The sequence below is a fragment of the Barbus barbus genome (assembly GCF_936440315.1).
Source record: "Barbus barbus genome assembly, chromosome: 39".
NCBI classification, from domain to species: Eukaryota; Metazoa; Chordata; class Actinopteri; order Cypriniformes; family Cyprinidae; genus Barbus; species Barbus barbus.
The window spans coordinates 21,797,566-21,825,199 of record NC_136717.1 but is presented as its reverse complement, the minus strand read 5'-3'; the positions used below and the strand labels follow the sequence as shown (position 1 = coordinate 21,825,199).

Below are 27,634 nucleotides of genomic sequence, written 5' to 3'. Positions count from 1 at the left end.
GTTATTTACACCCTAACAGTGAAACTGGATCAAGGACCTATTGTGTTTTTGTTAGCCTCAAGACCCGATTTCTGTTTGCGTTTGCAGAAATGTATGATTCTAACAAATATTGGATACAACAACTTCTTTGTTGCCTACACTCTGTCAACATGTCTCGTGATCCTCATGTCCAAGAGAAAAGAAAAGAAAACCTTGGGAACCTTCTGAAAAGACAGATAATCGCTCAAACCAGTTGCTCCTTTACTAGCAGTATGTCACCAGGCTGACCTGATCTCCAAATATTTGTATGGCTGTTGTTTGCAAAGTTGTACTAGTATTTGCAGCGGGAGCCAGAAGACTGCAGCTTTCCTCTGGTACTTCCACACAGAGACTCCACTGTGCTCAGAACAGCTCATCCAGAAGAACGATCAGGTTCTAGTGGCGCAGCGGCTTGGCCTGCTTTCGCCAAGGCTTGTTCAACGTCGCCTTGCTTCAGCGAACGCGCTCTGAAAGCTCCAAAACATCAACTGAAGCACCTTGGTGGAGCACCTTCATGCCGCTTTCCTGGCACACATAGACGTAGCTTGTCATATTCCATAAGCCCCCATAATAGCTCTTCAATTACCTTCCCGTATTGTGTGTCTTGGGCAATGCTCTGTGGTGTCAAGGGGGGGCCGAGGGAGGTCTTTCCACAACGCTGTGTTATTATTCATTTAAAGACATTGGTGTTGGCATAGTCAGAGGTACATCTGTTCTGCAGGGCAGAGACGCAGATTTTCCCTTTTTGATCAAGTCAAGATGGTTAACAGTAACCGATCCCGGTCGCCACGCTGCCAGTGCACAATGCACCGATGGCGGCCACGTAAACAGGAAAACTCTCGCGCTCTGAGACGGAGCGACCGCAGCATCTAGGCCTGTTGGTGCGACACTTCTCAGAAATGAAAACACCTTGAATGCTCTTTTAATTTATTTATTCCTTCCTTTTTGGTAGAGCTTTGTGTTCCTGCGGGTTTCCATGCCACTGCAAATGAAGGAGGGAAAAGGATAATGAGAAAAATCCCAGAGCTCAAACACAAACATACTGCCTTTCATTTGCAGCACAGCTTGATCTGTGGAGATCAGTCCTGCTCCCTTTTGTTGTCATTTATAATAAGCTAGACCGCTTTTGGCTCTTCTCATTGACCCTTCTGTTTGTACTTGACTGCTTGCATGTGTACAAAAGACGATAAAACTCTTTGATGAAGAGGTCTTTAATTCTACTTGTGGCCTGATAATATTAGTTGGTATTTCATTTTTAATATACAATATGTAACTAATGAAAATATATTAAAAAATAGTTGGATTTTCAAATTTATATAAATTCAAATTTAAATATGTACAATCAGACTGTGATCTGTTTTCATCAGTCAGACATAGTGCCATTTTATTATAATTTGTTTTGTTTGGACCCATTCCTAATTATATGCTCTTAAAAATAAAGCTGCTTAAAAGGTTCTTCACATTGATGCCATAGAAGAACCATCTCGTTCTTACCTTTTTATAATCTGAAGAACCTTCTTTTGTATAGTAACACATTTTTTTTAATTATTTTGTTTAAAAAGGTACACAGTTAACGTAATAACTGTAATATATTAATTTGAACTTTAGTACAAGTTTTTAGTATGTATTTAATTTTTTTATTTTGTTTTATTTTGACCCATTCCTAATTCAATACATAGTGATATATTAAAATATCACAGAATTTCAGATTAAAATTACTTTAAATGTACAATAGGCATGTGATCTTATTTCGTCAGTGCAACATTATAACGTTTTTATTTGATCTTTGTTTGATCCAATATTGAATTTTTGTTATTCTGAATATAATAATGCATATTTTGTTTTTGAAAATAGTATTTTGAAACATTATGCATTATTTCATAATGTGCGTTCTGCAAATCTTTTGGCAATGCTATTTCCTAAAAAGTTTTTATACCATTAATTGTCAAAGACCACATTCTTCTCTCCTCATGCTTCCTGTATCCATCCACCTCAGTGTCCATCGGTAAATGTCTGACTGAAATCTGTTGGTGTGTCCTTGCAGGCAAATGAAAGACCAAACCAAGAAGGTTGCCAACCTGAAGCACAAAGAGCAGGTGGAGAAGCACAAGAATGCTCAGTTGATGGAAGAGGCTCGTAAGCGAGAGGATAACATGAACGAGAGTTCTCAACAGATCAAGGTAAAGTCCATATTTACTTTACTCAGTTATGTACAGTTCTTGAGTCCGTTCCTTTACTCATATGATGTTGCCTAATTGAAATGCAGGATGAATCCTTGTGCCTTGTAATGGATTTCGACCAAGGGTTTTACACACAAAACCACTGAAATCCAACTAGAGCAGTGGCTGTTATAGTCTTAACATTGAAACTTAACCCATAATGAGGCCCATCAACCTTTTAAGAGGGTCAAAGTTCCCCCCAAACCATGAGTTATTCACAAAAGCTCAATCTTTTGTGCAGCGTTTAAAGGTTTTCCTTTTGTGCTGCCTAGAAATATGTCTGCTCAGAGCAATCCGTCTTCTGATTATATAAGTTTGGATGTCAGCTCTGGTTCCTCATTTGAAAATTGCTGGGATTCTTCTCAGGTAAAGAGCGATCTCATGTTTCCCTCATCCAGACCGCATTCACGCACATCCTGACCTTGTGTCCTCCTCTCATTGTGAGCTTTGGATTTTGGGAAAAGAGAAAAGGAGAGAGTAATTGAACGATGAAATAAGACACAGTTGTTCAGTGCAACCGCAGGAACTATTTTTGAATTTATGGCTCTGCGATATTGAAGCAGAAGCGTCGGCAACAGTATCCAGGTATTGGCGTGTTTAGTTTAAGCCGATTTGCAAATACGAACCATCTCATCCAGGCTGATGTAACTTTCAGCAAATTGACTATTTTTGCTCCGATTTGAGAGGATGGTGGTCTGTGGTGGCCGCTCCCGTCCTTCTAGAGTGAGGGTTCGACTAGAAAGCCAGAATCAGCAGTTAATGTCTGTGAGAATCTCAGCGCAAAAAGTCCCACTTTTTATGGAGGGGCTGTTTTTCCTCTTTGCCGTAGATCTCTGGACAACAATGCCACAGCGGCCCACCCTTTGTTGTGGTTTTCTGTGTTTTTCCTGGCCGTCGGTTAGCTCTTTCGATCATTCTCCGTTTTCACATTTTCCTTGTTCTGTGTCATGTGTTCTTTGTTTTCGTTCGAGTTCATATGCTCTTTTTCTGACAGCAGGATTGATGTGCTATTGGACCTCGACCTGTGGTACCCGGCGAGTGATGCTTCGGTGTGTGCGTGCGCAAAAGTACGTGTTGCGGTCAAAGAGAGCTCATTTCTGACTTCAGGGCCCCACCATCCTCCGTGGGGTCACGTTGCCACGAGCCCACATTGTGGCTTGCGCTCCCCTATTCGAAGCACCCTGATGCTGCTGCATCGTGGGCCTCGTCTGGAAGCGGCGACAGTTGCTTCCTTCAGCCAAGACCATCAACCACCACCTTCCCCCACAGGCATGTCACGATCCGGCCTTGAGGCCCTGAGACTCCAGATCAGGCGAACCCCGAGCTGTCTCCACACGCTATTGGATGTGTTTGGAAGGGAAACTGATTATTGTTGATGATTCGGTATGGTTACGGTGGTCCCGCTCCAGTCGGTTGGTCAGGGTGAGCTGAGAGAGAGGTTAGTCCAGGACACCAGACCAGTCGTCTCTCTCTGACCCAACACTAAAAATGGCTTTTTCAATTAATGAAGAAGGTTTCCATTGGAGCCCTGAGGTGAGATGTGGGGTGGTCGGTTGTGGTTGAGCAACAGAGCTGCACAAACACATTCAGAATAGCAACTGTTGACATTGGAGAAGGTTAGATGGTCAGAAAGGAAGGACTCTCTCTTCTATTTTTTTGAGTTTCCTGCTGGTGGCGTTGTGCTGCTTTCACATGATTTGATCCAATCAGTCCTCTAATTAGTGGTGCTTTCTTAGGCAAGCATCGTTGTAACTTTGAACAAACTCGTAGGCCTTACTGTTAAACTTTGGTGTGTAATGCGTGCTATTGACATGATTCATACCTCAAATTTTCATCGAACTGCATTGGCCTTAACACGCAGGAAGTTGAACTGAAATTAGAATGGCAGGAATGACTAGGTCTAAACTGCAGTGCTAAGAAATACAACGCAGGTAATGCATTCTGGGAAATGAAGTGGTGTTCATCGATCTGTTTGTCTGTAAGCTCTATAAAACCTTCATGACTTAAAAAATAAAAACATGGACCAACTTTCATTCTAAAAATTTATTTTTGAACAATACTTATTAGGGTTATATGAAATTCTGAGAATTGAAATTTAAATTCAAATTCACTCTTTCTTTTTTGTAACCTCGTTTGAAATTTAATTCAAATTCAATAATGGCTTTGGAATAAAAAAAACACTGTGAAACAGTTTTTATTTTTAATGTTTATGAAGTTTGACAAGCTGAATACAAAAATCACATTACTTTTTATGAGTCATTAACAGTGCTCATGGAAAAAGAAAAACTATAGAAACTAATCTGTTATTACTCGTGCATGAAAATTACTTGGTACATGCATAATACTGAGTTAACAACAACAGTTTAACATAAACAGTTACCGAAATTGTGTCGTCCAAAACTTCAGAAGTGAACATTGGATGATTTTTATAGTTCTAAAATTGACCTGACCTAAATATTAACTAAAATATTGATGTTACAATAATAATAGTTAACACCACAGAATTACCATAAAAAATTCAAGTGAAACTTTTTTTTTTTTTTTTTTTTTACATTATTTAATCACTTTGAATTAACCAACCCCAACCCTAACTTTGGGCCTACTAACAACTACCAAAAACGCTAGAAACCACACAGTTCACCAGATAGCAACGTGCTGTTCACTACTTTGCTAAATCTTGGTAGTGACGTTTTTAATGGGCAAGTATCAAAATGGTCAGCGTCTAGTTAATTAAGATTATCTGTTAGTTTCCAATAAGATGATCAAATGGGGCACAGACACTGCGTGTGCAGAGAATTGCAATGCAAGAGAAGGTCTTTGATCAACGGCCCTCAAGAGCGTGACTTTAACCTCTTGTGAATCATCCCTATCCTTTTTCATTTATCTCTCTTGTCTGATAAAACTGGAGATGGGTTTTTATAGGCCTCCACATCTCTTCAGCATTTTTCCGTCGGATACAGAGTTCCCAGACGTGCAATACGTACTGAATCATCAAGCCGTAACCCCCACCCCCACCCTCTCCCGCTGATCAAATATCATCAGCCTGAAGAAATCAAGACTTTCGCTGGGAAGCAGGATGGAGAGAGACAGCGGGGGAGAAAAGATGACATTATAATGAAGCCCAGTAAATACCTGTTTTACTACGTGGTTCAATCTGTTCCCTTTTACTGCACGGAGTGCAGCACCAAATGCTCTGACTCCCAGCATGCCCTGTGAACAGAAGGCCCCACTGTATCCCAATCTCCACCTTGACCGGCCTTCATCAAAGACATATACGACGGAAAAATTGAAGGGAGCATTGGAAAGAAAATACAAAGGTCAAAGAATGGAAAGGTACATCCAGTCAGCATGCTTCAGTTTAGAAAGGGTGAACATATTCCGCCACATACTTTGTGCAATCATCAAAGCAAGCTCAGAAAAGGGTTTCCCCCACAGGTGCAATGTGTGCACTACTCCAGAGAAGCCATTAGACTGACGCCGGAGCGCCGCACATTACGAATAGCAGTTGTAAGCCATAGGTCTTCTGTTTATAAGTCTCACAGCCACTTTTATGTTTGGCACAATGTGCTCTCGTGTGGTTGTAAACATCAGCACTCAAATGCAGAGAGCTTAGAATGACACCTTTAGTGTGCAATTGTGAAACAGTATTTTATAACATTTGGCGAGTTAGGGATCATGCTGCTAAGTGCTCTTATAAGCACTGGTGGTCTGCATGTAAGTTTGTGCATGGTTAAGAAAGACTGACTATATATGGACCGCAGGTTGATTTATCTTCATGCTTTTTATTTTATTTTATTTTATTTATTTCATTTCATTATTGTATTTATTTATTTAATTTTTTTAACAGCAGGGGATTCCTGAATGTCCGACAGAAAAATCTAGCGAAACTAGTCAACCTCAATAATTAACCATCCTTGACCCATCCTTAACAAACACATTATGTAAAGATTTATGTAACGGGTATACATCTGCCATCATGCAGTCTCTCGTTGGTCTTTCTCCTTGTGTTCGCATTTGCAGGTAAATGAAAAGATCTGACAGGGGATGGCGACACACTGGAGTTAATACAGCCAAAGTGCTGCAGGCGAATTGCAGGTTTATGGTCCTTTTTAAACACGCAGATATAAAAGAGTCAAACAGGAGCCTTTTATGACTCGCTGGCCTGCAAACGCTGCTTTTATTGAGGGGGAACATATTGCTGTCCCTGGGGGAGGCCTTTTTTCATCCTAAATGTCATTTTCTCAACCTGCCATAACAGACTGGTTGCAGTGCAACATCCAGGATCCATTAGGAAGCTATAGTTGGCACAGGACAGTCTTAGGAAATGGGATTCAGTGGGATGGGTAAGCATACCTGGTTTGCTAGTTTTAGCTGGTGGTCTTTGTTCTTTTTTTATTTTGTTTTGGGTCTTGTTTTGTGTTTTTTGTAGTTTTGAGTTTTTTTTTTTTTTTGTTTGTTTTTTACTTTTGGTTGTTTTTGTTTAGTTTTTTGTGTTGCTTTGATGTTTTTGTTTGGGCTTTTTTGTTTTGTTTTGGGTCTTGTTTTGTGTTTTTTTTTTTTTGTGTGTATTTTGTTTGGGTATTTTTGTTTTGTTTTGTTTTTTTATTCTGTTATGTGTTTTGGAGACATTAAAATGGAAGACCAGCTTTAACCAGTTAAAACCAGCAAACCTGACTGTTTTTTCAGCAGGGAACTGTTATGTTTCTTACGAATTGCTTGTGCTTGACCTAACAATGATTTGTGCATGTAGAGGAACCTTCTTGGGATTAGATGTTACATTACGGTCCAGGCAAATTAGCGCTGGCAGCATCAGGTTTGGACTTTTTTGATTTCTTGAGGTCTTTGTGGATGTTCTCGAATGTTCCACTCTGTCTTCCAAAACCTCTGAAGACTGACGAGAGATCAGACTTTAGTGGTAACACTGAGCAGAGGTGAAACAAAACTGTGGTAAAAATCCACCCGACAAGGTCGTCATCACTAATGCGGTGGCGAGAGCCATTCTCAACACTCAGAGGGAAACGGAAAGAGAGAGAGGTAAATCGAGGCCGAGACTGAGGAATGGAAATGGTGCAGGAAGAAAAGCAAGAGCGCAGTGTACTTCACACATGAAAGCCTTGATTCTGCCACTCATCACCTCTCGAGCGCGAACAGGTCAGGAGGGAGCTAACAGACGCCAGTCGTGAGACTGACACTCCAAAGCGCTGGCGGAGAGAAACTCTGACTAGAGATCGGCTACTTATTGCAAGCTGTGGGAATCAAGAGCACCTTGTTTGGTTGTAGGGACATATTGGGCTGCAACAGTTTGATTGTCTTGTGTATGTTAGAGATGGTGTGTTAGCATGACTGCTCAAACAGTCAAAAGGAAGGAAATGCCATTTTGTTTGTGGCCTTTCCAAAACTTTTTTTTGTCCTCTGTACTGTTGCAAGTCCCAGAGCTGCTAGCCTGTGTCAGAAAGCGTATGACACAGCAGTCGTTGAGTTACGAATGGTAGAAATCTCAGCGCTCAACATTACAACTATGAGAAAGGAAATCATGCCTTAAAATTAGAAGATCGTATTGCATTTTTTGGCAAGGACATCACCTGATCATTTGCTATGGAACGCGAATCCACATGAGAGGGATGATACAGAAAAATAGCCTGGCTGGAGCTAAACACCCTAAATTTATCATCCACTTTTTTCTTCTCAAATTGGCATGCACTGCAAAAATGACTTTTAATAGGTGTTTTTTTTATGTCTTGAATCTAGAGAATGTAAAAAAAAAAAAGTGTGCAGTAATAAAATATGTTTGTATTAAAGAAGCATTCTCTCTAAAAAAAAAAAAAAAAAAAGTTTACATGTTTAATGCAGTGTTACTAAGAATAGTTTTTTTGCAGTGTGTTATTGCAACATAAGTTAGCAAATACTTTGGATTTCGCTCTCTCCTCATGCAAATAGATAGGAGCTGAGCTTGCATGACTAGGAAATTAACTGCCCGAGGGTGTTACCCAGATCCAAAATGGCCGCCAAGTGTGCTGACTTGCTTAAATAAAGCCTTTGCCTTTGCAGAGCTGCACCATCTGATACCCATCAGCCCCATATGCAGGCCCTCCACCCCTTTAATCAGAACAGAGCCTTGTTGTTTACACCCATCTTTGTTCTGCTACATCTCAAGTCTTTCTCCTCCTCCTTATGCTAAGTGTTTAGCCTCCGGCTGTGTGGGACGTTCTTGCTCTCATTCTTGTTTTTTATTTTTTGGGTCCACTGTCATGTGCATAAACTAGTGGCTTTGAAACTGCCCCAGTGGCTTCCCCGCTGAGGGCAGAATTTCCCCACAGAGATACTTTGATGATAATGTCTTTATGCTTTGGGGAGCCTGTTTTATGATACGTTGTGCCCAGACACCCGCTATCGTTCAACGCACGGTAGAGCAGTGATCACAGGACTGTGAATTAAAGGTCAGCTTCCCACCACCACAGGCGGAGGGTGGAGAGACCTGAAGGTCTAACACACCTGGCCAATGTTTTTTCTCATGCTCATCATTTTTTTTTTTTTTTTTTGTACTTCGCATAATGGGTAAAATGCTGAAGCATAAGCATAGGGTTGGCTGTGCCACTTTTTACTTATAATGGGAATTGAAATTAATATTATATTTCAGTGTTATTTTCTAATAGCATTATAGTTTTTATAAATATTTTAAATTTGGCTTTTATTTTTATATTTTCTTTTTTTACATTTCATTTTAATATTTTTTTATGGCATAGTTTTTTTTTTATTTCTGTTTAGCGATAATTTATTTTCATTCCTTTTTCTTTTCTTTTTTTGTTGTTGTAGTAGTGTTATTACTTCAACTTAAATATTAGAGGGCAATATTAACTGAAATAAGTTTATTTTAGCCTTGTAATTAGCAAAACAGACCAGTTCTAGATTTAGTTAACGATAGCAACACTGCTATCATCCAGAAATGCAAAAACATCTTATTACATATAACCATAGAAATATGATATATATCAGAAAAGTAACATCATGGGTTGAGTCAATGTGGAATACATGAAAAAAATTAGTTTTACAGTACTAATGCATAATGTAATTCCTATGCATTTTTCTTCATATGGATATTTTGAAATGTTTTTTTTTAAATATATACAGATATATTTCAGGATATTTTTCATCAGAGAAATGTTTAAAGGTGCCATAGAATGAAAAACTGTCTTTACCCTGGCATATTTAAATAACACTTCTGTACATGGAAATGACATACAGTGAGCCTCAAACACCATAGTTTCCTCCTTCATATGTAAATCTCGTGATTAAAAAAGACCACTGAAAAACAGGCGAATCAGAACATAACACCGACTGTGACGCAACAGTCGGGATCACTACGCCCCCAAAATTTGCATAAACCCGCCCTTGTTCTAAGCCGGCGAACCATCAGAAGCTCTGTAGGTATTGTAAATAAACAAGCGCGGACAACAGCGAAAATAACAAAATAAATTTTATGTTCCAGGCCATGCAGGGGGTGTGAAGTGCAGGGATGGGTTGGTGTTTGTATTCAGAAAGGCACAGAAAGCAAATAACGCGAGCCACTAAAGGGACATGGTTAGCTCCTTGCTAGCGGTAGCCTGTTACAGTACATACGATTTCACTCTCAGTAAGGAGAGATGAGGATGATGGCGAATGAGTTACAGATCCTGAGCACCACTGACAAGCATCTGATCTTGTGAAATGTGTGGTAAGTACTGTTGCTCCATAATGTAAACATAGTTTGTGTGATCGCGTCTCTTGAAAGTGAAACTATAACGTGATCGATGGATCGTTCAAAAGCAGTTTCAATGCCTCGCATATTAATAACGGCTCCCTGATGCCCGCGTTTTATATACAGTATAATTACCCGACGATATAACTGCGAGAGAAAGTATTTAAATATATATTTTCCTCCCTGTACTTCCTTCTTGCTGATGAGCTGTACTGTGAAACAGCCAATCAGAGCAGAGCTCATTATTATTCATGACCCTGCCAAATAAGCCAATAACAGACCGTTTCATTCTAGGGAGAAATCCTAGGGTTGTAAATGGACATGTAAAATCGTTTCTGGAGATTTTTTGCCCTTACCTAAGCCACATACCTTCTGTGTAGATATCAGAGAACAATTTAAAATACTGTATCAATGCATTCTATGGCACCTTTAATTATAGATAATGTATGATATTTATAACATAATGCATATTACATAAATTATTAAAATGTATCTTTAGTTTGTGACTAATCTTTAGTAAATCATTTACATTGGCAATTCACCAATATATATTACATATTTATTAAGTTCTGCCATGTGAAAAAATGAATTTTAACATTTTTAGCATTGAAAACTGCTTGTCACTTTTCTCAGTCATAGGCATAATAGGATGACCTTTTTCTATAAAAAAATTATCATATACCGTTTGCTAGATTTATGACATGACACGTCTTACCCCACTGCCCCAACATCAAGCCATCATCTTGATGTAGAACATGCAGAAAGCCGTGTAAGATGGGAGAGAGAGAGGGCTTGAAAGATAGATATAGAAAGAGTTGGAAGATGCCGGAAAGGGCTCGCTTCAAAGAACCACATCACAGGAGGTTATAGAAATGAAGTAAACAGTGTTCGTAGCGCTTAGATCTGCGGTAACCACAGCACCCAGAGGCTTGATATCCAGCTTTCTTGGGAGCGTTTCAAAGCCCTGTTTTGAGCTCGTCATGGAAGCTTAGATTTCTTTCTGCTTGTCACTCACTCTAATTCCCTCCTCTCCTGGCCTTCTTGTTATTGATTGCGTTCACAAATTAACAACACTCTAGTTTATTGTGGCCCACTTTCAGCTGCTACTTCTCAAATTTTCTCCCTAGTACGATGGCTGTTCTACCGTTTTAAACAACTGTGGATTCGCTGAACGTCCGATGAACTCATTCACATTGGCTCTGTTGTGTCTCTTGACTCTCCAAAGAGTCAAAACCAAATGCGGTCCAGTCTGGCAGAGCATTTCGCCAGTATCCGTGCTTTTCAACTCAAACCATATCCAGGATCGGGAGCTCGGGATCAGATGGTGGGGGTAGGGGGAATCACATCCGCATGTTCTCATTTCTTTAATAGACTTCCAAGGTCTTTTTTTATTGGGCCTGTTTGTTGGCGTATGTTGTTTGATGTTACCATGCTTTTGGCTGTCTTTTACGCTTTCCCCAGCCAGGAAGGATGGACACCTGCTGCTCTTTCCGGTTCTTTCATAAACATTTGTGATTCCTCGCTCTCGCACCCAAAACGGTACAGAAGAATCCTCCTGCTGGGAATAACGACTGCTTTAAGGGACATCTGCTACCAAACCCTTCACTTTGGCTGTGTCTTTTCTTAGACGTTTAGCTGAGGTCATCCTGAATTATTTTAAATAATGTCTTACTATGACCTAAGCTCCTCACCCTAATGAACTGCTGAAATTGCTTGAGTTCTGGGACAGTGCAGCGACACTGAGAACACAGTTTTCAGTTTTCTTCCAAAAAGAAGCCGCAGATGGGAACGAAACGGGTTCGTGTTGAATTAGGACACCCTGGGTCAATTATTTGTGTGTGAGCATGTCAGACAGCTGCAAGTCATTCTGCCCCAACTGTGCGAGCTGAGCTTTTGTTCTTCAGGCTCGTCCTGCTCATCTCCTAATTGGATGTGCGAGCTGCGGAGAGCTGGGCAGATTCCCCAGCGAGCCCCACCCGAACCCGGCCGGTCCCTATGGTACAGCATGTGGCTTTGATTTGTGGCTTCCCTGAGGTGTCTCCTTCTATCATCTGTGTGGTTTTGGCACCAAAAGCGTTACCGTAATGAGATATTGACCGAGCAAAAAGGATTACTGTCACTTTAAATCAAACCAAAGTGATTGCGGTCTGCCTGCGAGAGGAAAGTGGAAGCTAAATATGGTCAAAATAAGATAGAAGAGAGAGCCTTTATACTACATTCTGTGATCTGTACCCCCGTCACCCGCCTTGTGTCCTGAAATTCCTGTAATTGCTGACCTTGGTTACAGAAAAATCCTGCCGATTCAACAGATGCATCTGGTTATCGACATTGCCTCTTGTTGCAGGAATTTGTGGTGTGGGATTCCAGATGAAAATGATGAAAATGGTGTCTGGGATTGTGTGCATCAGGCCTCTTGTCTTGATACTGAAAGTTGATGCATGTAGTTGGAAGGAATTTTAGAGACAAAATGATCAGTCTTATAATTACATCTTGAGATTTGATTATTGATCCTGTGTCAATAATGCCCAATTATAGCCCACAGAATGTCAATAAGTATATAATAATAAAGGAAAAAGTATATCTTGTATCGACGCTTTGATAAAAGTGTGTATGTGTATGTATATATTTTTGATAGGTGTCTGTCAAATGCATATTTATATGTATGTGTGTGTGTGTGTATGTATGTGCATTTGACAGACAATTTTATCAAATCTAGAACGCATAAATATATATTATAAATGCACAAATAAAATATAATGGTTCATTAAAAAATGGCATGTTACTATTGTTGCAAATGCAAGATATATATGTACATATGTGCATTTGATAGACACTTTTATCAGAAATCAATCATGAATAAATATATAGTTTATAAATGCATAAATCCAAAAATAAAATGTTATGGTAAAAAAACAAAAAACAGTCGCATGTTACTATTGTTGTAAATGCCAAAGATTTTTTGTTGTTGTCATTTTTTTCCCAATTATATCCCATAAAATGATTAATGCCCTGATTTTTTTTTTATACCTTGATTAAAAGTATACCTTGAACATATGTTACTTAAAGGCATCTGCCAAAAATGTTTTTTTTTAAGTCAATAAAAAAAAAAAATAAATCTTTCACAGCCAGGTTTTCCATGTTAACATCTTTACAAACTGATTATAAATTTATTTCTTACATTATCGCTGTAACATCTTGGCTTTTATCTCAAGATGCTCTGAATTTTAGAGTTTTTAAGAATAAAGTGTTATCAACAAATGAATTCTGTATCAGTTATACATTCCTCAGGTATAATGTACATTTCTGTAGCTTTAAAATTAATGATGCCAATATCAAGGGTTCAAATTACCAGCAAATGCTTGAAAAAAGCATCCTATAAAAGGAAGTTGCTTTAGATAAAAAAAAAAAAAATGTCTTCCAAATGCATAAATGTAAAATTAAAATAAGTCACCGTCACGGTCAGTTTTGCATGCTAGCATCTTCATAAACAGCTTACAAGCTCATGATTTTTCTCTCAGGATTGTCTGCAGCAGAGCGACAGATGCATCTGGTTATTTGTGTACCTTCACATTGCCTCTTTTAGCAGGAATTTGTGGTGTGGGATTCCAGATGAAAATGTTCGCTGTGATCATCGGCGTCTGGGATTGTGTGCATCAGGCCTCCGTCTTCATATTGAAGGCTGATGCTTTTAGCTGGAAGGCAGTTTCTCAGCATGGAGGCCATTACCACTGTAGAGCTCCATTTGTATATGAATGGCAGTTTGTGTGTATGTGTGTGTGTAGCGTCTGTTTGCTCGGTTGTGTACGTCAGAGTGCATGTTTGTAGAGGTCTGTACTAAGTGCCTCAGGCCTGCCAAACGAGTCAGGACTTTTGTAGCCGATTTTGAAATGTGGGGGGAAAATGAAATGTGAATGTTCCTTGAAATGGAGCAGCGTAATGAACTCAAGACTGTTCCCATATTCAGTACTGCTCTGGCGTTTCTCCACATATCCCACAATGCCTATTCATTTGAGTCCATTGCGTTCTTTCGCTCTCTAGCACACTTTCAATCAGATTTTTTTCTCTCTTGGTTTCCATCATTTTCCCTCTGTTTTTCCAATTCCTGATACAATCAATCGCAAACGGTCATGATAACTAGGTTTTGACCTAGACTCTCTCAAGAGTGGATACTTGAAGTAGTATGATTTCACTCTTGACGGTCAAGTCGTAGATCTGCGATGAGTCATCATAGGAGCAGACTGTAGATGAGTCATGTTGATGAGATGGACAGCTTGGGTTGCCCTCACTTACCGCAGTCCAAGAATTCATAATGTTTATACCTCACATGCTGTGAACTGACTGCAGCTTGCTTTCTCAGAGCTACCTGCTGCTACACTTGTTAGTTACTAGCTGTCAGTTTCGATGTTCTAATAAAGGCTGCATACTTACTGTGTACAATCTTTTAACAGCTTATAAGTAGATTTTACAGTCAGAAATGGTCAATTTCAGTTAAAAGGTGGTTAAATCTAGGTATTGAACTGTTCCTGACCCTCTACAAAAAAATTTGTAAATTGTATTGATAAACACCTTCATAGGCAAGTTTGTCAGTTAGACTTTATAGTGTCTTGTTGCATGTTTACTAAAACACTAAAATATTTTTTTCACTAGGATTCTCTGCAGCAGAAGGACGAGCGCATGGAGGAGCTGGAGGAGGCCTTGCGTGAGAGCGTACAGATCACGGCCGAGAGAGAAATGGTGTTGGCACAAGAGGAATCTGCCCGTGCAAATGCAGAGAAACAGGTGAGAAACACCAAACACAGGTGAGATGAAGCTCAAAGATCATTAATATGCACTTACTCTCTCTTTCAGTTTTTTTCTCTCTTTCAGACTCTACATATTGTTCACATGCCATTTTTTTTGTAACCTTCAGATTGTAACCTTTGTGCCTTGTCCTTTGAGTTCAGAGAGAAGTAGTTTATTAAGTAGAGTAGTTTTTATTTTATTATTATTTTATTTCTTTATTTTATCATATTTATTATCTTTTATTTATCTTTGTGTTTTTTGTTGTTTTGTTTTGTTTTGGTTTCTTAAAAATCTCAATTTAATGAGATGTTTGACAACAATTACCAATCCATTTGACAAAAAGATTCAGCTTAGGGCAGCCAGCATTGGCAGTATTGAGACTTCTACTTTCATAGTCTACATCCAGATAACTTTTGAAGTATGATAAACTGTCATGTTTACTGCAAATGTTCCTAGCAATGTTTCTAAAGAGGTCCTGTGCTCCTGTGATCTGTTACCTGAAGCGAAATGTGTGCGGTAACTTAAGCATGGTTCTAGCCAAACCCTACAGCCATCTTTTCATTGTGGAAATGTCCACTTCCTCATCCTCCTGTTCAAACATCCTTCCCAGTGTTTACACAGAGCTGTATGCATATCCACGCAAGGCTAGCATCTCTCAGGCCGGGCTGTAATGGCTTTTGCTTGGCGGACAGTATCGCTCCCATTAAAAAGCCTCCTTCACAGAGCTCAGGAACCAGCAAAAAGTCGGCTTGTCACAGCACATCACCACACCAGCACATAGAGCCGTGCCAACCATCCAGATCCATGCCAGCGCTGCCTCGCCTTGCCAGTGGCGAACATTCATGTGGCATGCATGGGTTACGTGTTTGTGTCTGCAGTCAGTCTTCATTTAGAATATAAATAAGCTTTGCGTGTCCTGTGTGAGGACTGCTAACTTTGGTCCGATTCAGTTCAGCCACATAGAACGTGCATACGCACACGAGGAACGTCTGGTGTGTGGACAGAACATGCCGGCGTTTCTTTCTCCTAAGCAGGAGTTCAACTGGGATTTTGGAGGTAGAGAAACAAAATATTGGGTAAATTTATAGACTCTACCTGGGTCTACTTAAAGGAATTGTTCATCTAAAAAGGAAAGCTATGTCATTATTTACTCATCCTTTTGTTGTTCCAAACCCTTAAGACATTGAAGCACAAATTATAAAATATTTTTAGTGAAACCTGAGTGGTTTGGGTCCTTCCATTGAAAATCCAGGGATCCGAAACCGGATCTCCTTTTTGGATCTTCTAAATTTGGATCTAAATGGTAAGCTGGACTTTCAGTGGATGGACAGAAACCGTCCAGGTTTCATTAAACATATTCTCATTTCAAAGTGTTTTAAAGATTAACCAAAGTCTCATGGATTTGGAACGACATGAAGGTGAGTAAATGATCACAGAATTTTCTTTTTTTGTGGCGAATTATCCATTTAATGCAACTCAACTGTCTAAATGGAGACCGAATGTGCGTCCTGATCTAGAACATGCTGGAGGTGGATTGAATTTACAAATAAACTGCCAATAGTGGTGCAATCTTCGATGCAGATTGCACCACTGTCCAGCTGTCTGTTGAGCCTTGGCGATTGCATCAAACTCTTATAACCTTCTCCGAATGAGTCCTCCATGAACCGGACAACACCAGCAGCCAGTCAGGCTTTGAAACCGAGTGCAAAGCAGCTGCCAAAATCTTGCTTCCCCTCTACCTGAATCCCTAAACTTTTCCCTCTCCTTTCTCCCTCTCTGTCCATCTTACTCAGCTCCATCGACTCTCTGCTTCATTTTTAAACCTTTAATGGTCTGTTCTACCTTCTGTGGATCCTGGCGCCCCGCCGTTTCCTTCCTTTTCGCTCTCTCTCCGTTTTCTAAAGATTCGCATGGCTGGCTGAGCATCGTCCCAGTGCGCTTTGCAGTCTCGGGAACATATCATGGCCTAGAGTTTCTTCACCGCCAGGCGGACCTCCGCTCCAATCCCCCGGAGGTTAATTAGAGCCGGGGACTGCGGCGGTAGCCAACGCTGCTGCTAAGCCCGGCCGGCCCCCTCATTTGGGCTCAGAGAGAAGAGGAAATGGGGACAGTACAAGTGCCACCCTCCGGAGCCAGTCTCCACGCTCATTACCAATGTCCCAGCCACATCAAGTCTCGCTACGCGCACTCAGGATATCGTTGTTGGAAGTTCCTCCCCACCCTGGCACCTGTTATATAAGAATGAACTCATATTCCGGGTTACATATTTTGGGACTTATGAGCTATATGATAAAAAAAAAAGAATGGCGGCTTGCCTCACTGGCAATTGGCAGACAGGTTTTTAAATGCCTAATTTGTGGTCCTGCATTAAACCATGCAAAATCTAATTAGCTTCACGCAAACGCACGGTGTTCCTTACGCACACACAGAGTCTCCTCCGCTATTTAATTAACATCCCTCCATTGCTTTACCACACCCTCTGTTGTGCCAATCATAAGCAAGCATTCGTCTTTAGCTCTGTGTTCAATTTCCTCCAATAGCCGCTTGCCTTATTGTTCTCATTGTGCAGAGCACATGTTGGACCGAGTGCAGTGCCTGTACAAATTGCTGTCAGTATGTTAGTCTTAAATGTATGGGGACGAGGGCGACTGCTCTTTGTTACACTGACATGAAAGCAAACCTCTGGCCAAAAACCAGTTTGTTCTCTCTTGTGTGTCTGTTAAGCTCACTTAAAAGCTCTGTGTTTGTGTGTGCGCACACTTGTTTAATTGGAGCACGTTGAAGAGCTACAAGTTGTTTGCTCCATTCATGCAGGTAATGAAATTTGGAAATATGAATCCAAACATGTGTTGCTGTGACTTCTCATATGTACCAGATGAAGTTTGAAAGATTTCTGACAATTACACAGGTCACTGTGAACATCGTCTGCTAGAATGCTACTATTATTCAGTATTTCTTAAAGGGATAGATGACTGCAAATGGAATTGTCATTATTTACTTTTTCTAAACCCATGTGCAATTTTGGGTTGTACAGTAAATGTTTAACAATAAGGTTAAATTTGTCAAGATTCTTAATGCATTAGGTCTCATGAAAGAACAATATAAAATTTCTTTAATTTTACCGCATTTAGTAATTTTGATTAATGTTAATTTATAAATATATTAATATAATTAATTTAAACATGTATTAATATAATATAAATTATTGTAATTATAAATATATTAATATAACTGATATTAATTTATAAATATATTAATGTATTAATCTTTGTTAATGTTAATCCATAAATGTGGATTTTTTCTTATTCATTTATAATTTCTCATCTCTCAACAGGCATGACTTATACATCAAAATGATTATACATAGAGAATTATTAGAAAAAATGCAAAGGAAAGCAATGACAATTTAAATAATGCCAAAAATGTATGAAAAGTTGCATGTATGCTTTTGATATTTCAAGTTATATGTGCTGTCTTGAAGTAGAGTTGTTCATTGTTAACTGATGATGCCTAATTCTTTAATGTGAATGAATTAGATCTTCTTATAAATTGTTGCTGCATTGTTCATGGTCTGTGCAACTTTGCAATACTCCAAGTCTTTTAAAGCCATATAATAGCTTTGTGTGGCAAACAGCCTTAAATTTAAGTTTATGTACCGCTAAAATGGCATATTTGCACCAGGTTTGAAGTCATTTATGTGAATAAATGTGGCTTCTTGCGTGTCTTGCGATATAATGTCATCAAACTTGTGGCGTATTTTATTTGAGAGCTGTGGCGGCAAAGAATGAATAATGACAAATAAATCAAATGATTCTTTTGTCTTTCACATAAGAAAGAAATTGGAAAATTTGAAAAACAACATGAGTAAAGGATGACACATTTTTCATTTTTGGGAGAATTTTTCAAGACTTCCCCGGTTTAAATTTTTCTCTCCATCTTGCTTGCAGAATTGATGTTTCAGGAGTGTCAAAACAATGTTTTCTTGGTCGGTTCGATGTGCTTGTTTAGCGGATGAGCCTGTCTTATTTTAGCTGATGCTTTCATGAGCGTTAGCGTCTTGCCAAACCCCCATTGCAGCAACTGCTTTAATGAGTCGTGTGCTAGTAAGGGCAAATGTGGTCAGTGAGAGAAAAAGGGGGGCATTTTCTTCCTACACAGGGCCTTCGGTGTGCAATGACACCAGTCACTCAGCTCCAGCATGGAATTTACGGCCGGGATGTACGAAAGCGACCAGCCGCTCATGCGGGGCCAGTGAAAACGTTTGCCCAAGACCACATGAAAACACACGTCCAGGCTCCAGACATGATTCAGCAGTGAAATGACATACTTCATAACCTTCCCTGGAGGCAGTGGACCAAAGAAAGCCTCAATCTCTCCGCTCGTTTTGACCGGGGATGATGGGATGTCTCGAAACCGCCCTTACTCTTTCACCACAAGCTTTTCCCATTGGTCTGACCCAATCCCGTATGGATCTCTTTTCCGCTCCGAACCTGTTGTCGCTCAGTTGGATCCATGGTTACCATCCTCTTTCTCTTTCTCTAGCCCCTCTTCCTCTGCTTCCAATTTCCTTTTGCATGTTTTGTTTCAAACTGTTGTTCGGTTTTGCTCTGTTCTGTCTCTGTTTCCTCTTTGGCTTTTTCTGTAATCCCTCTTTTTCTCTATTTCTTCTCCATCGCTCACTGCCTGTGCGAAGCGCTCTCATGACCTAATGCATGACTCCGGCCACGCTGGCTTAAAGTGGCTCAAGGTATGGCACGATTAATGTTTTCTCGTTCTTTTACAAGGACTGATTTGAGTTTTGTGCTTTTCATCAGTTTCGCTGCATCTCCGTGACCTTTTTTTTCTCATTTGGATGGGGGTGTTCGACAAATGTGGCTTTTGGTCCCGGTCCAAACCAAACTTTTTCAAATAGGAAGCTTAACCACTGACAGAGTGCAATTTATTGACTGTTCCCTGAAGATGAGCTCTATCAGATCATTATTTTATGTGGAAGACCTCTCGTATGCTTCCCTCCCGCTTTCTTTCCATTATATTGGGAAGTCATGCTCATTTGCGTCTGTCTATCAGGATAAGTTATGTTTTGATTTATCTTTTATGTAGTGCGTCCAGCACAATTCAGTTTCTGCACTGGGAGAAGTTGAGTTTCCCCATTGCATGTAACTCTTAAGTGCATGTTATGTAAACGTGCGGTCGGTAGTTATGCTGATAGAAAAGAGGTAGTTCACCCAAAAATCAATGTTCTGTCATCATTTATGTGTTTTAAACCAATTTGACTTGCTTTCTTTTGTAAAACAATGCTGCTACAATAGATGTGAATGAGGATAGGGAATGTCAAGCTCTAAAAACCCCCAAAAAAGTGGTCTATGAAACTTATTTGCTGTATGCATAGTCTTCTGAAATCATGATAGCGTTGTGTGAGGGAAAAAAAAGGCTGAGATTTAAGTCTATTCTACCATCAAAATGGTGACAGAATTTATTTTTGAGTCAATTTTTCTCAAAAAAAGTGTAAATTTAGACACATTCGGACTCGCTCTTGCCTGAACCGATCAAGACACAGTGTCTCAATCTCAAGCAGTCAGTCAGATTCGCCGTCCGTTCTCACTCCATACTGCAGGGGGCAGCGGGACGGCAGAGCCTGAGGTCTCCAAGAGGCCCAGGCCAAAAACAGACATGGAAATTAGTCAAAGAATAAATAGCTCTTACAGCTGCCGCTGCTCTTTCTCAGGTTTGTATTCAAGCCATGGTCAGAAACAGCCTGGATTTTTATGATAAAACTTTAGAGGGAAATAAAACTCCCTCCTCTGCTAATATTCCCAACCTGCTGAGATCCAGACACAAAGCTCAGCACCCAAAACACAGCAAGATCCAAAGACCAGCTTGTTGAAATTGGCTTACTGCTCACCGTTGAGGACGGCGCTGCTCTTTTGGCAGCCGGGGAGGAGAGAGTAGGAAGAGACGGATGAGGAGAAGGGGAGAGAGAGCAGGAGAAAAACAGCACGCTGCTGCATAAAGCAGTTTTTATTAGTGTTATGTTTCTGCTCCGAGCATATGGGTTAGTCTGGATCTCTCTCACAGGAGGTGATTAGAAGCTTCTGAGTTCGGCACGGGCTGAAGAGAAGGCCCTGATCTAATGCCCACCGTGATCTCATCACCCTCACAGTGCACATCAATATCAAACCAATATGAGGTCTTCCACTTACAAAAGTAGAACATGATAATATCTTGTATCTTTTTCTCATATCTTTTTTTTTTTGGGGGGGGGGGGGGGGGGGGGGTCATTGAAGTACTATGCAAATACCATGGTATATAAATATGGCAGTCAGTACCTTGATTTATGCAAAAGTACTATGGTATTACCAGTACATGGTGAGGATGGATAAAAAAATAACATAGAAAAGATGTTTTGTTTTTTTATTTTTAATTAAAAAAAACATTTGGGACATGGTACAGTATAGTAATGCATTTAAAAAATGTTTTTTTTTAATTATTTCATTTTTTTATATTTTTGTTTTATTTTGATTAGAAAGATACATGGTTAACGTAATAACTGTACTTTATTTATTTGAGCTTTAGTACGTTTTTATTTTTTTTTATTATTTTTATTTTTAGGTATTGTAGATTTTCTTGATCCATTTATTTATTTATTTAGGCAATACCCTAGTATCCTTTGAAACATCTTGAAATACCAATAATTGGTAAATGAGTACTTATTCAGTACCATGGTTTTTAAGTATCAAGGTGTTACCATCATATATACTGTATATTGTACCATGGTACAATCAGTACTGTGTACTTATAGATTTCATTTTCATTATTTTCATGCAGATTTTATTGGTTAACATAATATTCCCATATGTTCTTATTTTTTTGTTTAAATAGACATTTTCAGCTTTTTAGATTATGACTTTTTTGTTTTTCTGAACAGGCATTGCCGTTCTTTTCTTTCCTTTCTTTTTAAGTTCATTTTTGCTGATATTTCTTTTTGCTGCATTGCATTTACCTATTTCTGTTTTTCTTTCTCTCTTATCCTGCTCTCTTGTAGCTCAAAGAGGCAAGTATACAGCGTTCAGCTTCATTCTTTGCTTATTTCCACGTGCCTTCCCTCATCTGAAGAGGCATCTGTTCCAGCCCCTCTGACCCTGCTTCAGTCTTTCTTTTTTCCCTCTTTTCCTGTTCTTTTTATCACTCTTCTCCTTGATCACAGACAGATCCGCTTCCTTTCCCCAAGGCCTGTTTCTGACACTGGCTTTGAGCAGTTCGGCTTTAAATTAAACAAAAGCGAAAATCACTGTTATCAATTCCATAGACGCTATGTCACAACTGATGTGAGCAATTACTCCAAGTCGTAAAAACACTTGCAGAGGCTGAAGCTGGACTGTGAAGATCAGTTAAAAGACATGCATCTCAAACGCTTTGATCTATACTCCCCCTGCCTTACTGGTTCACGTTCCCAGTGTGAGACAGGAAGTGGTGTTATCATCACCCAGTGAAGTGCTCAATTTTTCACACCCAAGGTGTCATAATTCACTGCAGCGTTTTTTTACGACTTGACTAACATCTGAGGTTAGTTTGTACTCCCCTGAGAAAACAAGCGCTGCATGCCACCTTGCTCTTTCATACACACACACACACCATCCATTCCTCCATCAGAGAAGGCAACGGCACGAGCAAGTCGTGCATTTTTCTTTCTGCTTTGCTTTTAGAGAATTCTCAGCAAACTCTAGTGATGGGACGTGAAAGGAATTTCCGGGTCTGATTCCACTAAATGGTTCCGGTTACTTAGACCCATGAATAATTCTCTTAGTACTTTTTTTTATTAATTATATATATATTATATTGTCCATATATATGTATATGGACAGGGTGATGTATTGACCAGCTGGTACAAAAGCATGTGCAGTGAAACCGGCGTCAGCTTCTAGGAATGAAGCAAGCACTGGCAGGGATGATGAAAGTGTGGCTTCAAGACGCAACGTCTCTTTCCCTCGAGGAACTGGGGTTACATATGTAACCTAGAGACGTTCCTCTTCAGGAACTCGAGCTGCGTCCGAGGATGCATTGGGGACGAGTATAGTTATAATTTATCTTACATATATATACATACATATACATACATACATACATACATACATACATATATATATATATATATATATATATATATATATATATATATATATATATATATATATATGTATGTATATATATATGTATATATATATGTATATGTATGTGTGTGTATATATATATATATATGTATATATATATATGTATATGTATGTGTGTGTATATATATATATGTATGTATATATATATGTATGTGTATATATATGTATGTATGTGTATATACGTATGTATGTGTGTATATATATATATATATATATATATATATATATATATATATATATATATATATATATATATATATATATATATATATATATATATATATATATATAAAGATTTTGTTTTGTCTTTATAATTTCATGCCTAAGATTTTATTCACACGCAGCATAAATGTCAGTATAATAGAAAATCAATTTCTGTCTTTTATTTTATGAAGGTGATTATAATTAGGGGGTCCTTGGCATTAAAAGGTATTTTATTTCATATTTAACTTTTTAATTTATTTTAATATTTTATACTTTATTTTACTTTATTTTGAACTGCAGATCTAATAGCAGTATATATTTAAAAAATACTGTATAGTCGTATGGTGTTGCATCAGCATTGATGGAAGCAGAAAGTTACAGAGTCAGACATAAAGAAAATCATTTGATTTAATTTAAAAAAAGCTCTGAATCAGAACCAGTTCTCAATTCTACACTCTAGAGTACTAGGAACCACAATTTCCATGATTTCTTATGTAGGCTGTACACATTTTTGTGTGTGAGAGAAATTTGACTTTCCATCTGTCTGCCAGGCCGTTAGTCAGACCTTTAAAATCTGTTAATTATCTCCTAATGAATGACTTAACTCAACGGCTTTGAGAATTTGGCTCCAGGCAGCGCTTGCTAAATACTTTTACAGTAAAACTGACCAACTACACTGTAAATTCATTCGAATCCATTCGTTCCAGATGATGTTTGGTCGCTGAGGATGGAGTCAGTTCACATATCTCCCCTCCAGGCACGGTGACACCATATCGGCTCTCACACATCCTGGACTGATTAGTTAACCGCTCCGCCGTCGCTGTGTGAGTGTACGTGTGCTTGCACAACAGCGGGAGATTTCGTTGAGATTTTTGTGTGCTGTTGAATTAAAATGCACCAAACTTCTCACGGCTCCATTCACCTCCCTCTCCACTCCTCTCATTGGCTGATGGGTTTTAACAGACAGTTCTGTTGCTCCGCCCACACCGTAGGGTTGGCACAGGCAGTGAAACCAATGCTGCCAGCATTTAAATATTTCCCTCTGCTCATATTGGGGGGCCTGAGGCATGCGGTCTCGATTCTATCTCACTTTATCTCCCAAGAGGAGAAAGTAGCCATGCAGGTTTTTTTGTTGTATCTGTGAAAAATATTACCGTCTTTTATGTCCACTCAGACTCTCGCCAGTTTTATTTTTCTAAGATGTGACCTGTGCTCTGCGTTTGAGTCAAAAGCAACTCTTGCCTGGCCTGTCTGTACGTGAATAATGATTTCCTCTTCCTTATTTTTTAATTTGACATGCATTACATCTTAACGTAAGCCATTCCGGTGAGCCCTCGCTTACCTGACCCTGTCAGTTGGAATTTGCCGGTGGATTTCATGTGCCCAGGGGAGGCACCATCATCCTCGGGTTTTAGTCAAGACCCCTTCGTTGTTGTTCAGGATCATCCTGTGTGAGTTTGGTGTGGTTTTAGATGACAAACGAGAGAGGGACAGGAAAGCAGATGGCAGTAAATTTGACTGAGCGGGTTTTGGTAGCTTGTTCACTAGGCTTGGCTTGGGTGTATTACATTAGGCAGATGATTTATGATGACAGCTGGATTGAACGCTCTCCTAGATCCTACAATACCTCCGGCCACTAGAGGGCAGCACTGCTGAGAGCATGTGCTCACAAACATGCAATTCTTGTGTTTTTTTCCCAAACAATATGATCTTTTTGCAGCAAAATCTCTGTTTTTGTGTTACTTCTGTTTATTGCCTCCAGCTTATTCTGCTGGAAAATATTTCTCACAGTGCTCACAGAGCATAAGAAAACATATAATCATGACTTTAGACAGTGTTTGGTGGCAGTGCATCTATAAATGTCTTAAGAATGAATGTATTAAAGGAATAGTTTACCATTTAAGAAAAAAAGGGGGAAAAAAGCATTATTTATTCAGCCTCTCGTCATTCCAAACCTGCATGATTTACTTGATTTTTAATGTTAAATGTAAAACCACAATAACAGTATCTTAAATGAACTCTGAATGCTATATTCCTAGTTCTTTGAACATATATGACTAGAATTGAATTAATTATGCACAGAAAATCTCTTCTGTTGCACTCCTTGGCAAGTTCATGAAACAAGTAGTGATGGCCGATTTGTGAATGAATCACTCGGTCTCAGTTTGATCCTGTTCACAAAACTGATTTCATGAATCCCACAGATCTGATTCTCGAGTTCAGCTCACTGACTTCACTTCACAATTTGCAAATGAATCACATTTTTGGTTGATCCTTTTAGCAAAACTGATCTGAATGATTCATTCATGAATCACACTGATTTGGTTTTCGTGTTCAACTCACTGGCTTAACTTTTCTAAATGATCTTGTCAAAGAATCAGTTAATCCTGTTCACAAAACCAGTCTGAATGATTTGTTCATGACTAATCGGACTAGAGATTTCAGAAAGACCCGGGGTGAACCGCAAGCGTGATAGAAGTATTGATGTCCAATTTGTAAAAGAAGCATTCTTCTCAGTGAGTCATTTGATCCTGTTCACAAAACTGATCTGAATGATTTTTTCAAGACTAATCTGATTCTCGACTTAAACTCACTCACTCAGGTCAAAACGTTTCACAGGCCACTGGAGGGAAAGATTATCAGCACAAATCTATTGTATGATTTCATAAGACTTGGATTATAGCACACAAGCCATATGAACCACTTCATTTGGCATCTTTTGTGAAGCTTGAAAGGCATTTTTGGTGAACAATTTTGGAATTGAATCTATGTAGAAGTGTCTGTATGGAACAAAAGCTGATGAAACGCAGAGCAGGGAAGGATGGATAAACACCGAGAACGGACGAAGGAGACTGCACAGATCGCCGCCTGAGGCCTACGCAGATTCCTGTGAGCACAGAGATTTCAGAGAGACCCGGGGTGAACCGCAAGCGGTCGAGGAGGCTGTGAGAACCGCTTTGAGCCAAGTCGCTAAACGTTGCCTTCCATGGAATACATAAACCTGCCACGCTGTTTGATTTATCCTCCTCATTCACTCGCTCCTGTTACTCTGAGTTATAAACATTGTGTGGAGACGGAGGGAGAGGAGGAAAGAAAAATCACAGTCAGGAACGGAGAACATCCACCTTTTCAAAAACAAAACGGAGCAAAATAACTCTTGGGATGTGATGTATGACAAACCTCATCACGAAGCTATGTAGTTAATATATCTGGTGTAACGCACTCTTACGCATTCACACAATGGTCTTGTTTTCACCCGTTCTCTTATTCGGTCTCACCTGTTTTTCTATTAGATGAATCTCTTTTCCTCATCTCTTTTTGGACTCTCACATTTTGTCCATCCATTTTCCTGTGCACAAATCCATTTGTGTCCCTGTGAGCTTCGCTCTTGGCCTGCTGTGCGTTCGCTCAACATATTTGTTTGCATTCTGTCTTATCCGACATGATTATGTTTTTGTCCTTATGCTTGTTTGTCGTTCATCAGCACCAACATGTTTATTTGTGTGTGTTTGCATGCACAGATGGAGGAGCTGTTGGCCGCCATGGAAAAGGTGAAACAAGAGTTGGAGTCCATGAAGGCCAAGCTGTCGTCTACCCAGCAGTCCCTGGCTGAGAAGGAGGCCCACCTGACCACACTGAGGGCAGAGCGCAGAAAGCACCTGGAGGAGGTGCTGGAAATGAAGTAAGACCTTTACGCTTGTCCTTCACCCCTCTTGGCCTGATATAGCAATCGCTCGCTGTACGGCTCACTGCCGTCTTAAGGAAGAATATTTCACTGATGTTCGTTTTAAAGGGATATATTATGATAAACAGGATTTTCTTGCTTTTTTGAAAGGAGTATGTAGATGTATTCCATCATTACAAGCACAGGCTGTTATAACTTGGCGTTGGACATTGTTCCTCATTTTACTTGCAAAGGGGTTAGCCAATCATAACAGGGCATTCACATATTTTAATCTTAAAAGTACTGTAGAATAATGATCCTGTTTAAAATCTAATCATTTAAGTTTCACAAAATCAGTGTTAAAAGGATTTTCGTGGTGTAGGTCAGGGGTTTTCAGTGGACACCCAACTAGAGCGATTTTATTTTATTTAAATTTTTATTGTTCTGTTTTTTTTTTTTTAATAACGTGAACAGTTATGTATTATTTAGTAATGTGCAGTTTATATTCTGCATACTACTATATTATAGTTTTCGTTAATATTTTGAGTTTTTGAGTTATTTTTATTTTTTATTTTAAGTTTTGTTAAGGTTTTAGTCATTATGATGTGATCTCCTTTTTATGTTTATATATATGTATATATGTGTGTGTGTGTATATATATATATATATATATATATATATATATATATATATATATATATATATATATATATATATATATATATATAGTAGTTCAGTTTTAGTTATTTTAGTTCATCAAGTTAAACTACATTAATATAAGAAATGTTTCCTTAGCAACTAGCTAAAATAAAGCTGTTATAAGCTGTTATATTATTTTAAATTA

General features: G+C 39.1%; 1 protein-coding gene across 1 annotated transcript in view; it reads left to right on the top strand.

The window, feature by feature from the left end:
* Window positions 1-27,634, top strand: part of LOC306858196 (ELKS/Rab6-interacting/CAST family member 1-like) — a 210,122-nt gene that overhangs the window by 73,013 nt on the left and 109,475 nt on the right. The window contains exons 13-15 of the mRNA XM_079398619.1: window positions 2,063-2,198; window positions 14,620-14,751; window positions 26,648-26,808. Of these exons, the coding sequence (XP_079254745.1) occupies window positions 2,063-2,198; window positions 14,620-14,751; window positions 26,648-26,808 (429 nt within the window). The remainder of the gene's footprint in view (window positions 1-2,062; window positions 2,199-14,619; window positions 14,752-26,647; window positions 26,809-27,634) is intronic.